General features: G+C 56.6%; 1 protein-coding gene across 7 annotated transcripts in view; it reads left to right on the top strand.

Annotated features, from left to right (window-relative positions):
* Nucleotides 1-18,306, top strand: part of LOC141246974 (protein NDRG4-B-like) — a 71,502-nt gene extending 53,196 nt beyond the window's left edge. For 5 of the 7 annotated variants that reach the window (XM_073669177.1, XM_073669179.1, XM_073669178.1 and 2 more), the window contains 13 exons: nucleotides 6,047-6,167; nucleotides 6,249-6,311; nucleotides 6,914-6,974; nucleotides 7,080-7,166; nucleotides 7,375-7,431; nucleotides 9,370-9,473; nucleotides 9,654-9,710; nucleotides 10,041-10,092; nucleotides 10,618-10,665; nucleotides 14,290-14,325; nucleotides 14,551-14,602; nucleotides 15,589-15,627; nucleotides 16,647-18,306. In XM_073669177.1, coding sequence (XP_073525278.1) covers nucleotides 6,047-6,167; nucleotides 6,249-6,311; nucleotides 6,914-6,974; nucleotides 7,080-7,166; nucleotides 7,375-7,431; nucleotides 9,370-9,473; nucleotides 9,654-9,710; nucleotides 10,041-10,092; nucleotides 10,618-10,665; nucleotides 14,290-14,325; nucleotides 14,551-14,602; nucleotides 15,589-15,627; nucleotides 16,647-16,801 — 932 coding nt within the window. In that variant the 3' untranslated portion in view covers nucleotides 16,802-18,306. The remainder of the gene's footprint in view (nucleotides 1-6,046; nucleotides 6,168-6,248; nucleotides 6,312-6,913; nucleotides 6,975-7,079; nucleotides 7,167-7,374; nucleotides 7,432-9,369; nucleotides 9,474-9,653; nucleotides 9,711-10,040; nucleotides 10,093-10,617; nucleotides 10,666-14,289; nucleotides 14,326-14,550; nucleotides 14,603-15,588; nucleotides 15,628-16,646) is intronic. The other 2 variants (XR_012310492.1, XM_073669176.1) reach the window with 2 other exon arrangements.
* Nucleotides 18,307-19,735: the final 1,429 nt, after the last annotated feature.

Here is a 19,735-nt window from a genome sequence, read left to right as displayed (position 1 = left end):
TTTGTCAGCATGTCTTTTCATACGCTCGGATGACAGGAGTGCGGATCGGGTACTCTCCCATATGGAGGAAAATTTGTTAACAAGAGATTCCGCAGCCGGATTGTCCACCGAGGTGGAGACGGGAAATGGGATCCGAGGATGCTGACCGAAGACAACAAAAAACGGGGATTTGGAGGAAGATTCGCTCTCGTGATTGTTGTAAGAAAATTCGGCCCATGGCAGGAGATCCACCCAGTCTGAATGGTGGGCATTAACGAAGTGCCGGAGGTAACTGGTCAGGTTCTGATTGATCCGCTCCACTTGACCATTAGACTGTGGGTGGTAAGCGGAGGAGAAGTCCAGGGTGACGTCTAGCAGTTTACAAGTGGCTCTCCAGAAGCGTGAGGTGAACTGTACCCCACGATCCGACACGATGTGGAGGGGCAGGCCATGAAGACGGAAGATGTGGCGGATAAAGTCTTTAGCCAGCTCTGGTGCAGACGGGAGGCCTGGCAGGGGAACGAAATGAGCCATCTTGGAAAAGCGGTCAGCGACCACCCAAATGACCGTACAACCGGCAGAGACGGGGAGATCAGTTATAAAGTCCATTGCTATATGCTGCCAGGGGGCAGCAGGTACTGGGAGCGGAAGGAGGCGACCGGCTGGCAGATGTCTCGGAACCTTGTTGCGGGCGCAGGACACACAGGCAGAAACAAAGTCTATTACGTCCTTGTGCAGGGTAGGCCACCAGTAGTGCCGGGTAATAAGCTGGAGGGTCTTTTTCTGACCGGCGTGGCCAGCTAGTTTAGACGAGTGACCCCAGTGTAGGATCTTCTCCCGATCAGGTACTGATATGAACGTCTTACCGGGAGGGAGACGATTTAGACTCACGGGAGCCACCTGCATTACTCTGGCGGGATCAATGATGTGTTTCGGTTCCTCCTCGAGATCAGACACCAGAAAGGATCGGGACAAGGCGTCCGCCTTGATGTTTTTGTCAGCCGGGCGAAAATGAAGAATAAAATCAAAGCGAGCAAAAAACAAGGACCACCGAGCTTGGCGCGGGTTAAGTCTCTGGGCATGCTGGAGGTAAGCCAAGTTCTTGTTGTCAGTGTAAATTATTACCGGGTGAAGAGCCCCTTCGAGCAGGTAACGCCACTCCTCCAATGCCAGCTTGATGGCCAATAACTCTCGATCTCCTATGGAATAGTTGCGCTCAGAAGAGGAGAAGAGTTTGGAGAAGAAGCCACAAGTTACCATTCTCCCGGAAGATGATTTTTGGGTAAGTACCGCTCCGGCTCCAGAGGAGGAGGCGTCAACCTCCAGGAAGCACTGCTTGTTGCCATCTGGGCGATGCAGCATCGGGGCGGAAGAGAAGGCCTGTTTTAAGGAAAGAAAGGCTTCCTCTGCTTCGGGCGGCCATTCTCTGGGATTAGTGCCCTTACGGGTGAGCGCGGAAATTGGTGCAGTCCGGGAAGAGAAGTGCGGAATGAAGAGGCGGTAGTAATTGGCGAAGCCCAGGAACCGCTGAATGGCCTTCAACCCCTCCGGTCGGGGCCATTTCTCGATGGCAGACAGTTTCTCTGGATCCATTCGAAGGCCGGTCTGAGAAATAATGTAGCCCAAAAACGGAAGCGAGGTCTGCTCAAAGAGGCACTTCTCATATTTAGCGAAGAGGTGATTCTGCCTGAGCCTGAGCAGGACCTGACGAACGTCTCTCCGGTGAGTCTGGAGATCCGGAGAGAAGACCAAGATGTCGTCCAGGTACACCACTACGCAGGAGTAGAGAAGGTCCCGGAAGATATCATTGACCAACTCTTGAAAGACGGCAGGAGCGTTACAGAGACCAAAGGGCATTACCAGATATTCATAGTGGCCGTCCCGGGTGTTGAATGCAGTCTTCCATTCATCCCCTTGACGGATACGGACCAGGTTGTACGCCCCACGGAGGTCCAGTTTGGTGAAGATTCTAGCCCCCCTCAGACGATCAAATAATTCTGGAATGAGCGGAAGGGGGTACTTATTCTTCACCATGATCTGGTTAAGGCCTCTATCGTCTATACAGGGACGGAGAGAGCCGTCCTTCTTTTTTACGAAAAAGAAGCCTGCTCCCGCCGGGGAGGTAGATTTCCGGATGAATCCCCTGGCCAAATTCTCCTCAATATATTCGGACATCGACCGGGTCTCAGCAGCGGACAATGGGTAAATACGCCCACGGGGAGGCGTCGTATCGGGTAACAGGTCGATAGGACAGTCGTATGGTCTATGAGGGGGTAATGTCTCTGCCTCCTTTTTATTAAAGACATCAGCAAATGACCAATAGGGAATCGGAAGTCCAGGTAGATTAGTTGGGGTAGGAGAAGGACGGGCGGGATGAACAGGAACCAAACAAGTCTTATGACAGTCCTGTCCCCAGCGAAGGACTTCTCCGGTCTGCCAGTCAAGCACGGGTGCATGTCTCTGGAGCCAAGGTAGACCTAGTAAGAGGGCGTGAGAGAGTCCAGGCAGAACATGAAAAGAGATGCTCTCAGAATGCAGCATTCCCACCTGCAGAGTTACGGATTCGGTGATGAGCTGGATGGGACGTGGTAAGAGGCCCCCATCCACAGCAGCGACAGATAATGGTATAGCCAGAGGTTTGGTGGGAATGCGGTATTTTTCTACCAGGGCCTGTGAAATAAGATTCCCGGCCGCTCCAGAGTCAAGTTGGGCTAGTTCGAAATAGCGATTCTCCGCGCAGATAATTGAGACTGACAGCAGCAGAGATGGAGAGGATTTATTCTTGTCTAGGTCGACCTCTCTGAGCGAACCTAGACACAGGCGTTTCCCGACCTCTCCGGGCAGGTACGGATCCGGTGCTCCTTACTGCCACAGTAGAAGCAGCTCCCCTCGGCACGGCGTAAGTCCTGACGGGTTTTGACCATCTTGGTCTGGTCGACCTGCATAGGCTCAGGAGAGTGTACCTGGGGAGAAACGGAGGGAGTGACGGATTTCTGAAAAGTAGGAGCTAGACGTGGAAACCTCCTCTCACGGGTGACTTCTTTGGCACGCTCCTGGAACCGTAGGTCAATCCGGGTGGCAAGAGTTATTAGGTCATCGAGAGTGGTAGGAATGTCTCGACTGGCAAGTTCATCTTTAATACGGCCGGACAGACCCTCCCAGAAGACAGATACCAGAGCGTCGTTATCCCAGGCCAGCTCCGAGGCAAGGGTACGGAACCGTATGGCATATTGGCCCACGGTGAGACTTCCCTGACTGAGGCGTAGCAGAGATGACGCGGATGAGGTCTTCCGTCCAGGTTCGTCGAAGACTTTCCGGAAAGCCGTGAGAAAGGCAGGCAAGTCGGACACCAGGGGGTCTCCCCTCTCCCATAGAGGATTTAGCCTAGCCAGGCCAGGGCCTCCCCGGTGAGATGGGACATGATGAAGGCAATTTTGGCCCGGTCGGAGTTAAACTGGTGGGACAGGAGTTCAAAGTGCAGGGTGCACTGATTTAGAAAGCCCCGAGCCTGAGCAGAGTCGCCTCCGAAGCGAGGAGGTGCGGAAAGCCGGGGTCCGGGGTAGGATACCATAGTATTGGTGGGCAGCGGAGCTGCCGGATTGCGAGTCATGGCTCTGGCGGTGGTTGCTGGTGGAGCAGTCAGAGTGTCCAGGCGAGTATTGACATTCCGCAGGTGACCCAGGATGGACTCCTGTTGGGACCTCTGACGGGACAGTTCATGACACGGGTCCGAGTGAGGGAGCTTGGGTGCCACCGGGTTCCATGGCCCGAGCACACTGTAACGGGTCTGGGAGGCGGAATCTCTGAGCTACTATACAAGGGGGCGGTCCTTGTAAGGGAGCGGGTGGCGACCAGGGAAGACGGGCAGGCAGTCACAGCAGGTGACCGGGACAGTCTCTGAGTGAACGGGCTGGAGGTCACTGCAAGTGACCGGGGCAGTCTCTGGATGAACGGGCAGGAGGTCACGGCAAGTGACCGGGGCAGTCTCTGGATGAACGGGCAGGAGGTCACGGCAAGTGACCGGGGCAGTCTCTGGGTAAAGGGTAGGTACGACCTGTGATGGCAGAGCCTCCAGGTAGGCTAGCAGGCAGATGGTTGATGTGTGCTCCCAGGTGAGCAAGCGAGAGTCTCTGGAATGGCAGGTGGTCACAGCACGTGACGGCGGAGCCTCCAGGTAGGCTAGCAGGCAGGTAACAGGTGTGCGCTCCCAGGTGAGCGGGCAGGAGTCTCTGGAATGGCAGGTGGTCACAGCACGTGACGGCGGAGCCTCCAGGTAGGCTAGCAGGCAGGTAACAGGTGTGCGCTCCCAGGTGAGCGGGCAGGAGTCTCTGGAATGGCAGGTGGTCACAGCACGTGACGGCGGAGCCTCCAGGTAGGCTAGCAGGCAGGTAACAGGTGTGCGCTCCCAGGTGAGCGGGCAGGAGTCTCTGGAATGGCAGGTGGTCACAGCACGTGACGGCGGAGCCTCCAGGTAGGCTAGCAGGCAGGTAACAGGTGTGCGCTCCCAGGTGAGCGGGCAGGAGTCTCTGGAATGGCAGGTGGTCACAGCACGTGACGGCGGAGCCTCCAGGTAGGCTAGCAGGCAGGTAACAGGTGTGCGCTCCCAGGTGAGCGGGCAGGAGTCTCTGGAATGGCAGGTGGTCACAGCACGTGACGGCGGAGCCTCCAGGTAGGCTAGCAGGCAGGTAGCAGATGTGCGCTCCCAGGTGAGCGGGCAAGCTGGTCCATAGACAGACTGACAGGAGTTGGAGGGCAGACCGTCGGACCTCAGGCTAGCAGGCAGGTAGCAGAGGAGCGCTCCCAGGTGAGCGGGCAAGCTGGTCCTTAGACAGACTGACAGGAGTCGGTAGGCAGACCGTCGGACCTCAGGCTAGCAGGCAGGAATCAGACAGCAAACTGGCAGGAATCTGGCAGGTAACTGGCAACGGGACCTGAGGGCTGAAGCAGAGTAGTGAACAGTGCAACAACATTGCTCGGGCACCTCCATTTTGGAGGAGGTGCCTTATATATGGTGAAGTCCTCTGGCCATTGGCCGGGGACTCGTTAGGACGGCGCGCGCGGCCCCTTTAAGAGGGAGGGAGCGCGCGCGTCCTAAGCACAGTGGCCGGGAAGGAGCGCGCGCTGCCAGCAGAGCGGGAGGAGGACGCCGGACTCGGAGCAGAGGGGTGAGGGGAACAGCGTCCCTGCCTAGCAGAGGGCAGGGACGCCGGCGCTACACCATCAATATTGGATCGACACACACCCCAATATTCCTATCTGACCACAGACACCAAACTGTCTAGTTGCAAATGCAAAAAAAAAAAAACCTTGACCAGCACCTCCTTATAGTATGAACAGGTGCAAGCTGCAATGACTGCAAAACATACAAAAAAACACCGCAGCACTCTGTAAGGGCCAAGATATATGCGAACACTGGAAACATGAGATCTAAACTGCATTATTGCTAAATAAAATGTGCTTACAGTCCACCCATAAGCCAAGGGTGCTTTTAATTAGTGCTGGTTCCTACCTGCCCATTTAAAATTGTAGGCTTATAGAGTGCCCAAGAGTGGCATGAGGATAGGGACCCATCAGAGGGAGGTCACCTTGCCGTGGTTGAGGGCATACATGAATTGGCCAATTAATGCTCCAAGAACCTTCATTTTTTGTAAGTACATTTTATTTAGCGACAATGTAGTTTAGAGGTCATTTTCCAGTGTTTGCATATATCTTGGCCCTTACAGAGGGCGGCTGTATGTCTGGTTGCAGATGTCCCACTTCTCTGCCTCTTGAATCTACAAGTCTTTGACTCTTTCTCACAATAGATATCCTGCTTTATCCATTTGGTCCCTGCTTCAAAAGTTTGGGTAAATGAGCTCTTCTTCCCCTATCGATCACTAATTTCCTTTTACCCCATATGTCCACTGTGTAATTCTACGTCAAGGAGATTGAGTGTCGGTTCTTGTCCCAGATGAGGTGGGTGAATATGTCCTCCCTGGAGATGTCTCATGGATCTTAATCGGTGAGGATGGGAATCATCCTTCTGACTAGTCCGGCATGTTCACTGAGAGTTCTCCATGTCTTTCAGATAAGCTTTGCTTTAACACCTTCTTCAACTATGAGGACATGCAGGAAATCGCCAAGCATTTTGTTGTGTGTCATGTTGATGCCCCCGGCCAGCAGATGGGTGCTTCCCAGTTTCCCCAAGGGTAAGTAACACCCTTCATACCTCCAGAAAGTGCAGTCTCCTCCTTACAGGAAACTCTCACTACTTCCCTCTCTTCATACAGCTATCAGTATCCCACCATGGAGAACCTGGCGGCCATGATCCCGAGTGTCCTGCAGCACTTTGGGTGAGTTTAGTGGCATCATCTGCACACACAAGTCCACCACTTACCTGCATGGAGCAACCACACACAGAGCATGCGACCAGGCCTCCGACATGCTGCTTCTTGGTGTGCGACTAGGCCTCCGACATGCTGCTTCTTGGCGTGCGACTAGGCCTCCGACATGCTGCTGCTTGGCGTGCGACTAGGCCTCCGACATGCTGCTGCTTGGCGTGCGACTAGGCCTCCGACATGCTGCTGCTTGGCGTGCGACCAGGCCTCCGGCAGGCTGCTTCGGGCGTGCGACCAGGCCTCCGACATGCTGCTGCGGGCGTGCGACCAGGCCTCCGGCATGCTTCTGTATGGCGTGCGACCAGACCTTCCAACACTTGGCTGCAGATTTGTAATCAGACTATAGATGAATTACTGTGGTGATGAGGACCTCACACATGACCATGGACATTCAGGTCTCGTACAAGTGACCAGACTCCACATTGGTGACCGTGGGCACACATGATCAGATCGCACACAGTGGCCGGGTGATGAGACATGACGTGGAGATGCGTTCAGACTTTGCACATGTCACCATGGACAGGACTTTACACATATGATGATTCTGTGTTTTGCAGCTTCCAGACGATCATTGGGATTGGAGTTGGTGCCGGATCTTATGTTCTTGCAAAATTTGCTGTAAGTCTGCCATGATTGTCATCTGAAAAATAGAACAGATTATGTTGGTCTGCGGAGCGCCCCCTAGAGGTGGTCATGTTGCTTCAATCTTCTGTTTCCTTGTAGCTGATTTTCCCAGAGATGGTGGAAGGGTTGGTGCTCGTCAACATTGATCCCAATGGAAAAGGCTGGATTGACTGGGCAGCATCAAAGGTACAGTAAGGGAAAGAAACCAGTCAGAGCCAAGTGAGCCACCATGTCATGGCGAAGCCCCTTCAGTGCCCCTGACAGCTGGAGACCTTTAACTCGGATCTATATTATAGTCTCCTATTCCCTGCATGGATCTGACCTCTGAACCCCTTCAGCAGCACCTAACCCCTCGCTGACCACATACTGAGAGTTTGCTGCCTTCTCTCCACAGCTGTCCGGACTGACGAGCTCTCTCCCTGATACTGTGCTGTCTCATCTTTTCAGTCAGGTACTGTTATTCTGCGTCACACAGCGAATGGATATCTGTATGGCCGTACTAGCGACCCTGCCTCCTGTAGAGCCAATAGTGTGGCCACCGTAAGCGACCCCGACTCCTGTAGAGCCAATAGTGTGGCCACCGTAAGCGACCCCGACTCCTGTAGAGCCAATAGTGTGGCCACCACTAGCGACCCTGCCTCCTGTAGAGCCAATAGTGTGGCCACCGTAAGCGACCCTGCCTCCTGTAGAGCCAATAGTGTGGCCACCACTAGCGACCCTGCCTCCTGTAGAGTCAATAGTGTGGCCATCATAAGCGACCCTGCCTCCTGTAGAGCCAATAGTGTGGCCACCATGAGCGACCCTGCCTTCTGTAGAGCCAAGAGTGCGGCCATGAGCGACCGTGCCTCCTGTAGAGCCAATAGTGTGGCCACCTCTAGCGACCCTGCCTTCTGTAGAGCCAATAGTGTGGCCACCGCTAGCGACCCTGCCTTCTGTAGAGTCAATAGTGTGGCCACCGTAAGCGACCCTGCCTCCTGTAGAGCCAATAGTGTGGCCACCGCTAGCAACCCTGCCTTCTGTAGAGCCAATAGTGTGGCCACCACTAGCGACCCTGCCTCCTGTAGAGACAATAGTGTGGCCACCGTAAGCGACCCTGCCTCCTGTAGAGCCAATAGTGTGGCCACCACTAGCGACCCTGCCTCCTGTAGAGTCAATAGTGTGGCCATCATAAGCGACCCTGCCTCCTGTAGAGCCAATAGTGTGGCCACCATGAGCGACCCTGCCTTCTGTAGAGCCAAGAGTGCGGCCATGAGCGACCGTGCCTCCTGTAGAGCCAATAGTGTGGCCACCTCTAGCGACCCTGCCTTCTGTAGAGCCAATAGTGTGGCCACCGCTAGCGACCCTGCCTTCTGTAGAGTCAATAGTGTGGCCACCGTAAGCGACCCTGCCTCCTGTAGAGCCAATAGTGTGGCCACCGCTAGCAACCCTGCCTTCTGTAGAGCCAATAGTGTGGCCACCATGAGCGACCCTGCCTCCTGTAGAGTCAATAGTGTGGCCACCACTAGCGACCCTGCCTCCTGTAGAGTCAATAATGTGGCCACCGTAAGCGACCCTGCCTCCTGTAGAGCCAATAGTGTGGCCACCGTAAGCGACCCTGCCTCCTGTAGAGCCAATAGTGTGGCCACCGTAAGCGACCCTGCCTCCTGTAGAGCCAATAGTGTGGCCACCACTAGCGACCCTGCCTCCTGTAGAGTCAATAGTGTGGCCATCATAAGCGACCCTGCCTCCTGTAGAGCCAATAGTGTGGCCACCATGAGCGACCCTGCCTTCTGTAGAGCCAATAGTGCGGCCATGAGCGACCGTGCCTCCTGTAGAGCCAATAGTGTGGCCACCTCTAGCGACCCTGCCTTCTGTAGAGCCAATAGTGTGGCCACCGCTAGCGACCCTGCCTTCTGTAGAGTCAATAGTGTGGCCACCACTAGCGACCCTGCCTCCTGTAGAGCCAATAGTGTGGCCACCACTAGCGACCCTGCCTCCCGTCGAGGTAACAGTGTGGCCGCCACTAGCGACCCTGCTTCCCGTCGAGGTAACAGTGTGGCCACTACTAGCGACCCTGCCTCCCGTCGAGGTAACAGTGTGGCCGCCACTAGCGACCCTGCCTCCCGTCGAGGTAACAGTGTGGCCGCCACTAGCGACCCTGCCTCCCGTCGAGGTAACAGTGTGGCCGCCACTAGCGACCCTGCCTCCCGTCGAGGTAACAGTGTGGCCGCCACTAGCGACCCTGCCTCCCGTCGAGGTAACAGTGTGGCCGCCACTAGCGACCCTGCCTCCCGTCGAGGTAACAGTGTGGCCGCCACTAGCGACCCTGCCTCCCGTCGAGGTAACAGTATGGCCACCACTGACTTGTACGCAGTATAATGCTGCCTTATTGTGGTCTTTCTTGCCCCAGGAGGAGCTAATGAATAACACGGAGCTCGTGCAGAATTACCGCCAGCAGATCAGTAGCTGTGTGAACCAGAGCAACCTGCAACTCTTCTGGAACATGTACAACAGGTGAGCGCTCTCCACCATGACAGCAGAGGAGGGGACTATTAGTAACACATGATGGCGTGTGACGTCGCGCCTAGAAGGTTACATAGTGGATCCGTGTAGATGGGATGTAGCGCTGGGGGATCCACTACCAGTCGCCCATCGTATACTGCCCTTTCTCTCACGATTGTTTCTCATCCTCAGTCGAAGAGACTTAGAAATGAATCGGCCTGGGACTGTTCCAAATGCCATAACCCTTAGGTAAGTGATTGTACATAGTAGACACCATACAGAGGATGGTGCACAGACACCACCACATGCAGCAACGTCATGGGAGTGTGTGCGTTGTACCCTTGCTGATGCCATGGTACAGCGAAACGTTGGGAGGCTATAGAGCGCTTTTATTTACCAGCAGGAAGAGGTGGTCAGGGAGAAGATCCCTTATAAGCTGGGGCCTATAAAACGCGTTGTGCAGAGCTCTGCTTTCAGGTGGACACGTTTTGTGGCATTTGGTGTGTGAATACAGATGAATCCACGTCCAGACTATCGGGCTTTGTGCTGTCTCCAATCCTTGTCCTTCTCGTCCCGCAGGGCTCCAGTGATGCTGGTGGTTGGAGATAACTCCCCGGCTGAAGACGGCGTGGTGCGTCCAGTGCTTATGTATCTATGACCCCCTGGTTAGGGATCAGATACGTGTAGCCGATCTATGACCCCCTGGTTAGGGATCAGATACGTGTAGCCGATCTATGACCCCCTGGTTAGGGATCAGATACGTGTAGCCGATCTATGACCCCCTGGTTAGGGATCAGATACGTGTAGCCGATCTATGACCCCCTGGTTAGGGATCAGATACGTGTAGCCGATCTATGACCCCCTGGTTAGGGATCAGATACGTGTAGCCGATCTATGACCCCCTGGTTAGGGATCAGATACGTGTAGCTGGGCCACAGGTGTCAACAATGGGTCGCCAGATCCCGAGATTGCTGACGGGAATCGCTTTGCTTCCCAGGGATTTTATCAGGTTATTTAAAGATTAGATCACTTTGCAGTAGATCTCTAGTGATCTACTTAGTATACTCTGGGGTCACAGCCATCTGTATTGTAAGCCTCCCATGATGTCAGCGCATTACACTGCGACCCTCCTGACTGCACTTTCCTTACCTGACAGGTTGAATGTAATTCCAAGCTCGATCCGACAACTACAACGTTCCTGAAGGTACAGTCATCCGTCCTCAGAATCTACCACATGTGTGGCCTAAAGTGCGGCCCCTGTCCCTCATGTTTGGTCTCCTCTCCTTGTATTTGCTTTCTCCTTCTCAAACCTTCACAGTGTATATGACCTCTGCCCTCTCTTCCCTTTGTGCGCAGCCTACTCTTCCCCTGTGAGCGGTCACCCCCCCCCCTTCCCCTGTGCACAGTGCTCTCCTATCTCCCCCGGTCCTCTCCCTTCCCTCTCTTCCCCGTGCTCATCTATCTCCCCTCTCCCATGCCCGGTCCTCTCACTCCTTGTACACAGTCCTTTCTTCCCTCCCCCCCGTGCACAGTGTTCTTCTATCTGCACTCCCCCATGCACGGTCCTCTCTGCCTCCTGTGCACAGTCCTCAAGCCGCCCCTCCCTGTATGCAGTCCTCTCCCTCCCTGTGCACAGTCTTCTTTCTTCCCTCCTCCCCTCCCTGTACGCAGTCCTCTTTCTCCCCCTGTAGCCTCCCCTCCCTGTACGTGGTCTTCTCCTTCCCTGTGCACAGTCCTCTTCCTTCCGCTCCTCTGTCTCCCCTCCCTGCGCGCGCTCCTCTGTCTCTCCTCCCTGCGCGCGCTCCTCTGTCTCCCCTGCCTGCGCGCGCTCCTCTGTCTCCCCTGCCTGCGCGCAGTCCTCTGTCTCCCCTGCCTGCGCGCGCTCCTCTGTCTCCCCTGCCTGCGCGCAGTCCTCTGTCTCCCCTGCCTGCGCGCGCTCCTCTGTCTCCCCTGCCTGCGCGCAGTCCTCTGTCTCCCCTGCCTGCGCGCGCTCCTCTGTCTCCCCTGCCTGCGCGCGCTCCTCTGTCTCCCCTGCCTGCGCGCGCTCCTCTGTCTCCCCTCCCTGCGCGCAGTCCTCTGTCTCCCCTCCCTGCGCGCAGTCCTCTGTCTCCCCTCCCTGCGCGCAGTCCTCTGTCTCCCCTCCCTGCGCGCGCTCCTCTGTCTCCCCTCCCTGCGCGCGCTCCTCTGTCTCCCCTCCCTGCGCGCGCTCCTCTGTCTCCCCTCCCTGCGCGCGCTCCTCTGTCTCCCCTCCCTGCGCGCGCTCCTCTGTCTCCCCTCCCTGCGCGCGCTCCTCTGTCTCCCCTCCCTGCGCGCGCTCCTCTGTCTCCCCTCCCTGCGCGCGCTCCTCTGTCTCCCCTCCCTGCGCGCGCTCCTCTGTCTCCCCTCCCTGCGCGCGCTCCTCTGTCTCCCCTCCCTGCGCGCGCTCCTCTGTCTCCCCTCCCTGCGCGCGCTCCTCTCTCCCCTCCCTGCGCGCGCTCCTCTCTCCCCTCCCTGCGCGCGCTCCTCTGTCTCCCCTCCCTGCGCGCGCTCCTCTGTCTCCCCTCCCTGCGCGCGCTCCTCTGTCTCCCCTCCCTGCGCGCGCTCCTCTGTCTCCCCTCCCTGCGCGCGCTCCTCTGTCTCCCCTCCCTGCGCGCGCTCCTCTGTCTCCCCTCCCTGCGCGCGCTCCTCTGTCTCCCCTCCCTGCGCGCGCTCCTCTGTCTCCCCTCCCTGCGCGCGCTCCTCTGTCTCCCCTCCCTGCGCGCGCTCCTCTGTCTCCCCTCCCTGCGCGCGCTCCTCTGTCTCCCCTGCCTGCGCGCAGTCCTCTGTCTCCCCTGCCTGCGCGCAGTCCTCTGTCTCCCCTGCCTGCGCGCAGTCCTCTGTCTCCCCTGCCTGCGCGCAGTCCTCTGTCTCCCCTGCCTGCGCGCAGTCCTCTGTCTCCCCTGCCTGCGCGCAGTCCTCTGTCTCCCCTGCCTGCGCGCAGTCCTCTGTCTCCCCTGCCTGCGCGCAGTCCTCTGTCTCCCCTGCCTGCGCGCAGTCCTCTGTCTCCCCTGCCTGCGCGCAGTCCTCTGTCTCCCCTGCCTGCGCGCAGTCCTCTGTCTCCCCTGCCTGCGCGCAGTCCTCTGTCTCCCCTGCCTGCGCGCAGTCCTCTGTCTCCCCTGCCTGCGCGCAGTCCTCTGTCTCCCCTGCCTGCGCGCAGTCCTCTGTCTCCCCTGCCTGCGCGCAGTCCTCTGTCTCCCCTGCCTGCGCGCAGTCCTCTGTCTCCCCTGCCTGCGCGCAGTCCTCTGTCTCCCCTGCCTGCGCGCAGTCCTCTGTCTCCCCTGCCTGCGCGCAGTCCTCTGTCTCCCCTGCCTGCGCGCAGTCCTCTGTCTCCCCTGCCTGCGCGCAGTCCTCTGTCTCCCCTGCCTGCGCGCAGTCCTCTGTCTCCCCTGCCTGCGCGCAGTCCTCTGTCTCCCCTGCCTGCGCGCAGTCCTCTGTCTCCCCTGCCTGCGCGCAGTCCTCTGTCTCCCCTGCCTGCGCGCAGTCCTCTGTCTCCCCTGCCTGCGCGCAGTCCTCTGTCTCCCCTGCCTGCGCGCAGTCCTCTGTCTCCCCTGCCTGCGCGCAGTCCTCTGTCTCCCCTGCCTGCGCGCAGTCCTCTGTCTCCCCTGCCTGCGCGCAGTCCTCTGTCTCCCCTGCCTGCGCGCAGTCCTCTGTCTCCCCTGCCTGCGCGCAGTCCTCTGTCTCCCCTGCCTGCGCGCAGTCCTCTGTCTCCCCTGCCTGCGCGCAGTCCTCTGTCTCCCCTGCCTGCGCGCAGTCCTCTGTCTCCCCTGCCTGCGCGCAGTCCTCTGTCTCCCCTGCCTGCGCGCAGTCCTCTGTCTCCCCTGCCTGCGCGCAGTCCTCTGTCTCCCCTGCCTGCGCGCAGTCCTCTGTCTCCCCTGCCTGCGCGCAGTCCTCTGTCTCCCCTGCCTGCGCGCAGTCCTCTGTCTCCCCTGCCTGCGCGCAGTCCTCTGTCTCCCCTGCCTGCGCGCAGTCCTCTGTCTCCCCTGCCTGCGCGCAGTCCTCTGTCTCCCCTGCCTGCGCGCAGTCCTCTGTCTCCCCTGCCTGCGCGCAGTCCTCTGTCTCCCCTGCCTGCGCGCAGTCCTCTGTCTCCCCTGCCTGCGCGCAGTCCTCTGTCTCCCCTGCCTGCGCGCAGTCCTCTGTCTCCCCTGCCTGCGCGCAGTCCTCTGTCTCCCCTGCCTGCGCGCAGTCCTCTGTCTCCCCTGCCTGCGCGCAGTCCTCTGTCTCCCCTGCCTGCGCGCAGTCCTCTTCCTTCACCCCCACCCTCCCTCCGCGCGACCGTCTCCCCTGCCTGCGCGCAGTCCTCTTCCTTCACCCCCACCCTCCCTCCGCGCGACCGTCTCCCTGTATGTGCTGCAGCCTCCTCGCCTTTCCTTGTTTGGCCTCCTCTTCCTCCCCCCCGCGCGGCCGTCTCCCCTGCCTGCGCGCAGTCCTCTTCCTTCACCCCCACCCTCCCTCCGCGCGACCGTCTCCCTGTATGTGCTGCAGCCTCCTCGCCTTTCCTTGTTTGGCCTCCTCTTCCTCCCCCCCGCGCGGCCTTCTCCCTGTATGTGCTGCAGCCTCCTCGACTTTCCTTGTTTGGCCTCCTCTTCCTCCCCCCCCCGCGCGGCCTTCTCCCTGTATGTGCTGCAGCCTCCTCGCCTTTCCTTGTTTGGCCTCCTCTTCCTCCCCCCCGCGCGGCCTTCTCCCTGTATGTGCTGTAGCCTCCTCCTCCTCCTCCTCCTCCTGCAGTGTGGAAGCTGTTGAGGAGCCGGTGTCTCAGCCATGTCTTAGCGTTAGTCTTCTATTACTTCTGCTCCCCTCTTGTCGCACACAGATGGCGGACTCTGGAGGACTTCCACAGGTCACCCAGGTATCTATCCTCCCGTCGTAGCCCGTCCAGTCTCATTTCATTGTTACCAGACAAGTTACAAGCGCCCCCTAGTGGTCATCTCCTAGGGAGAGTGGCCAGTGAGCGGCACAAAAAGCAAAATCAACAACATCCGCCGGGGGGCTACTCCACATTTATTCTATTCTTGTGTATAAATGCTATTAAATGCCGATAATGAGTGACACCATGGCTCATTTCTTTTCACAGCCTGGAAAGCTGACAGAAGCTTTCAAATACTATCTTCAAGGAATGGGATACAGTAAGTTCAGCTCTGCCAGACTGCGGCCCCAGGGTCTCGGGAGGGTGGTGGCCCTCTGGAGGATGGTGTCCCCTGTGTCCTGGCATCTTGGGAGTGTGGTGGCCCTTTGGCTCTCGGGAGGGTAGTGGCCCCTGTGTCCTGGCATCTCGGGAGGATGGTGTCCCCTGTGTCCTGGCATCTCGGGAGGGTGGTGGCCCTCTGGAGGACGGCGGCCCCCGTGTCCTGGCATCTCGGGAGGGTAGTGGCTCTCGGGAGGGTGGTGGCCCTCTGGCTCTCGGGAGGATGGCGGCCCCTGTGTCCTGGCATCTCGGGAGGGTGGTGGCCCTCTGGCTCTCATGAGGGTGGTGGCCCTCTGGAGGACGGCGGCCCCCGTGTCCTGGCATCTCGGGAGGATGGCAGCCCCCGTGTCCTGGCATCTCGGGAGGGTGGTGGCCCTCTGGCTCTCGGGAGGGTGGTGGCCCTCTGGCTCTCGGGAGGGTGGTGGCCCTCTGGCTCTCGGGAGGGTGGTGGCCCTCTGGCTCTCGGGGGGGTGGTGGCCCTTTGGCTCTCGGGGGGGTGGTGGCCCTCTGGCTCTCGGGAGGGTGGTGGCCCTCTGGAGAACGGCGGCCCCTGTGTCTCGGGAGGACGGCGACCCCCGTGTCCCGGCGTCTCGGGAGGACGGCGGCCCCCGTGTCCCGGCGTCTCGGGAGGTGTGTCTGGACACATTTCATCTGTCTTTTGACTGTCCTCTTGGTCTCTGTATCCTCAGTCTGTTCTTGCCTCGTACACTTCATGTGTCTGATTTTTTTCTCTGTTCTACACCTCTTTTCCTCTGTGCTCACACTGACTCTGAAATCTCTGCGGCTCGATATTCTGTTTATGGTGATCGCAGCATATTGGTACCTGTTGTCTCAATGTCCCATTTCTGTGTCTTCTCCCCTCCTCATCACTCCCCACTGGACTCTTCACCCCCTTCCCCTGCTTCCTTCCTCATCTTTTCCCCCCAGTTGCCTCCTTGAAGGATCGGAGACAGAGTGCCAGCGCAGGTATCCCATCACACGGTCTGCTGAATAGATTGCATGCTCCTGGGTTCAGTGTCCTACCTCTGCTCCACCTGGGCTGCTTTTCCCTCCAAATGACTGGGTTATTCCAGCAGTTCTCCAGCGTCAGACGCTCACGCTCTCCCCATCATCTTCTTCCACACATATAGAAGTGACGTCTGCAGCTGCACATCACCCATTCTGGACATTACGGCACGTCCTATATGGGGATATACTCCGGGAAGTGTCCCACGCGGGTGTACAGCTCCAGTGTATGTGACTGTATACGGCACAGTGGCACAGCCTGTATGAGTGCACCCGGCTCACTTACTGCCCGTATCCCCTTGGATGCAGAGCATCTAATGCCAGGTACATACATAGGTACACAATGTCACTGGGGTATCACATAGGTCTGCAGGTAAGGCACATCATTGCTTGTAGTCCTCATACTCTCCCCCTATACTATATCCTGGCCCAATCTTCTGTCATTGAGCTGTAGAGCGCACCCTGAACCTGGAGGTCCCCGATCCCCCTGAACCTGGAGGTCCCCGATCCCCCTGAACCTGGAGGTCCCCGATCCCCCTGAACCTGGAGGTCCCCGATCCCCCTGAACCTGGAGGTCCCAGATCCCCCTGAACCTGGAGGTCCCAGATCCCCCTGAACCTGGAGGTCCCAGATCCCCCTGAACCTGGAGGTCCCAGATCCCCCAGACCCGGGGTTACCGCTCATGCTCCACACCTCACATGGAGCTTCATGTAAAAGGAAAGGTGTTGAGAAACGAGCAGCATGCCGACCAAAGGAGGAAGCTGGCTGCCTGGATTACTCGGGCACAGTCCAGCCTCCTCTCCCCCAGCCACTGCAGCCATCGCTTTCCCACAACCCTGCATGGGAGGTTGAAGCTTTCAGCCTGTGTCCGGTAGTGAGCAGCTCATGCTTTTGCGGTATCTTACTTTCGTTCTGCTCTTTGTAAATGTTCAGCCGCTGGTTCTGAATTTTCACTTCTTGACTCTTCTTTGTCTCTGTAGTGCCCTCAGCCAGTATGACCCGACTCGCCCGATCTCGCACAGCGTCCCTCACCAGTGCCAGTTCTGTGGATGGAGGTCGCCCCAGGCCTTGCACTCAGTCAGAGAGCAGCGAGGGCATCGGTCAGATCAACCACACCATGGAAGTGTCCTGCTGAAGACCATGAGCAGCTCCTACTACTCGTCTTCTCGCCCGCTCATTACCCATATCTTCTTTACTGGTTTCTCTTCCTGCACCCCACCCCTTAAAACAGCGTCTGGCGTTTTTTGGGGAACCAAATACCAGAGTAACAGTAGTTAATCATCATCTGGTGTGTGCTCTTCCCACTCCCCTGTGACTGGATGTGAGACGGGTGTAACAGCTGATCAGATCGGTGGTGACTGAAGGATTAGGGATGACCCCTGACGACTACAAAAGATCCCATAGAGGTGACCCCTGATGACTACAGAAGATCCCATAGAGGTGACCCCTGATGACTACAGAAGATCCCATAGAGGTGACCCCTGATGACTACAGAAGATCCCATAGAGGTGACCCCTGATGACTACAGAAGATCCCATAGAGGTGACCCCCTGATGACTACAGAAGATCCCATAGAGGTGACCTGGATGACTAAAGAAGATCCCATAGAAGGAACCCCTGACTACAACAGATCCCATAGAGGTGACCCTTGATGACTACAGAAGATCCCATAGAGGTGACCTGGACGACTACAGTAGAGCCCATAGAGGTGACCTGAACGACTACAGAAGATCCCATAGAGGTGACCTGGAAGACTACAGAAGATCCCATAGAGGTGACCTGGAAGACTACAGAAGATCCCATAGAAGGGACACCTGACTACAAAAGATCCCATATAGGTGACCTTGAAGACTACAGAAGATCCCATATAGGTGACCTTGAAGACTACAGAAGATCCCATATAGGTGACACCTGACTACAAAAGATCCCATAGAGGTGACTCTGACGACTACAGAAGATCCTATAGAGATGACCCAATTATGTAGAGGGCTATGGCCTGGAAGACTGTAGGGGGATCTCATAAACTTAACACAGTTGACTGTAAAGGATCCCACAGAGGTGCCCTTTATAATTGTAGGTGATTCCGTAGAGGTGACCACAGATGACTAGGGGATTCCATAAAGGTGACCCTGGACGAGTACAGAAGATCCCATAGAGGTGAGCCCTGAAGACTTTAAAGGATCCCACAGAGGTGACCCAGCTGACTGTAGAAGATCCAATAGAGGTGATCGGGGTGATTGTGATCTAAGGATCTAGCATTGGGTAAGCAGTGCATTATGCATGTTGTTTCAGTACAGCTTCTTCTCTGATAGTGGGGGGGCTCAGTGAGAAGACGCGTCCTGTGCTGGTCAATGTCTGTGAGTGGAGAGGAGGGTGAGGGTCCGTCCCGGCGCACAATCTTCTGATTCCAGTTGTGTCTTGTCTCCCGCGCTGTCATTGTGCTGTCTCTGCTCCCATCCCTGGTTGTGCGGCCTTGCTCCCCGGACTGAGATCGGGGGGTGATGACTCCTGTCTGTATGCAGTGACTCTTCTCATCTTCTTGTTTGTCTTTTGTGGCGTGGATGCTCATGGCTGCAGCCATCACTACTTCATGATAGTAATGGATGAATACAACAAACCTCAATAAAATAGTAACTCTGCCGCGTGGTGCCGTCATTCTGCGTCTGCCGCGTGGTGCCGTCATTCTGCGTCTGCCGCGTGGTGCCGTCATTCTGCGTCTGCCGCGTGGTGCCGTCATTCTGCGTCTGCCGCGTGGTGCCGTCATTCTGCGTCTGCCGCGTGGTGCCGTCATTCTGCGTCTGCTCCCAGGGAGCGCTGCCCACAAGTTAACCCTTTCACGACCAGGCTATTAACTTTTTCCCTCGTTTCTCATCCACATCGCCATATGAGGTGTTGTTTTTTGCGGGACAAGTTGTAGTTTTGAATGACACCATTCATTCCGAGTGCAGTGAAATTGTGGAAATAAATGCAATTCCTACATTGTCTTTTGGGGGGTTTGTGGCTGGGGAAGAGAGAAACTAATTACAACTGGGGAAGTGAGAGAGAGCTGACACTTCAACCTCCATCAAAGTAGGGGCCTCCTGTAGAGATCAAGTAATTACAACAGATTTGCTGTGGGGAAAAATCCTTGACAGCTCCCATTTCTACTTTTTGTCTTTTAACTCACAGATCATTGATATCACTGCTCTACATCAATTTTGCTGAATATTAACATTATATATAATAATATTTAGATGTGCAGCATATGTAGTCGGTATAACTAATAGGAAGACACAAAGCAGACTAAGAACACTAGTTGACATTCACAGGGCAAGGGTTAGGGATGATATTATTCCACAGGGCTCAGGTCTCATTGTTTGAGCATTTAATCAATTTACATAGTTGGTATAGCAGGGGGCACTTATAAATCAACATCTAGCTGGCTTTAGTACAATATGCAATTAGCATATTAACAAACATCATTGTTTCAGAACCAAGAGAAGACAACATCCAGGGTTATACAAATACTGGTCTGTCCTTCTTTTCTTGACCCACCAAAGAAACACAGACAAGTTCTAAAGTCAACACAAACACAATAGTGTATTGCTCTTGGCTTAACAAATCTAGACGTCTGGCTGATTAAGATAAGAAGCTGTTTTGCCACAGGTATATAGACGTGTCCTATAGCACTGAGGAGCGGTATATAGAGGAGACGTGTCCTATAGCGCTGATGAGCGGTATATAGAAGAGACGTGTCCTATAGCACTGATGAGCGGTATATAGAGGAGACGTGTCCTACAGCGCTGATGAGCGGTATATAGAAGAGACGTGTCCTATAGGACTGATGAGCGGTATATAGAGGAGACGTGTCCTATAGCGCTGATGAGCGGTATGTAGAGGAGACGTGTCCTATAGCGCTGATGAGCGGTATGTAGAGGAGAAGTGTCCTATAGCGCTGATGAGCGGTATGTAGAGGAGACGTGTCCTATAGCGCTGATGAGCGGTATGTAGAGGAGACGTGTCCTATAGCGCTGATGAGCGGTATGTAGAGGAGACGTGTCCTATAGCGCTGATGAGCGGTATGTAGAAG

This window comes from Phyllobates terribilis, unplaced genomic scaffold, assembly GCF_046119375.1.
Source record: "Phyllobates terribilis strain yellow unplaced genomic scaffold, ASM4611937v1 Scaffold_2717__1_contigs__length_111224, whole genome shotgun sequence".
In the NCBI taxonomy this organism is placed as follows: Eukaryota; Metazoa; Chordata; class Amphibia; order Anura; family Dendrobatidae; genus Phyllobates; species Phyllobates terribilis.
This window is presented reverse-complemented; position numbering and strand designations above follow the sequence as displayed.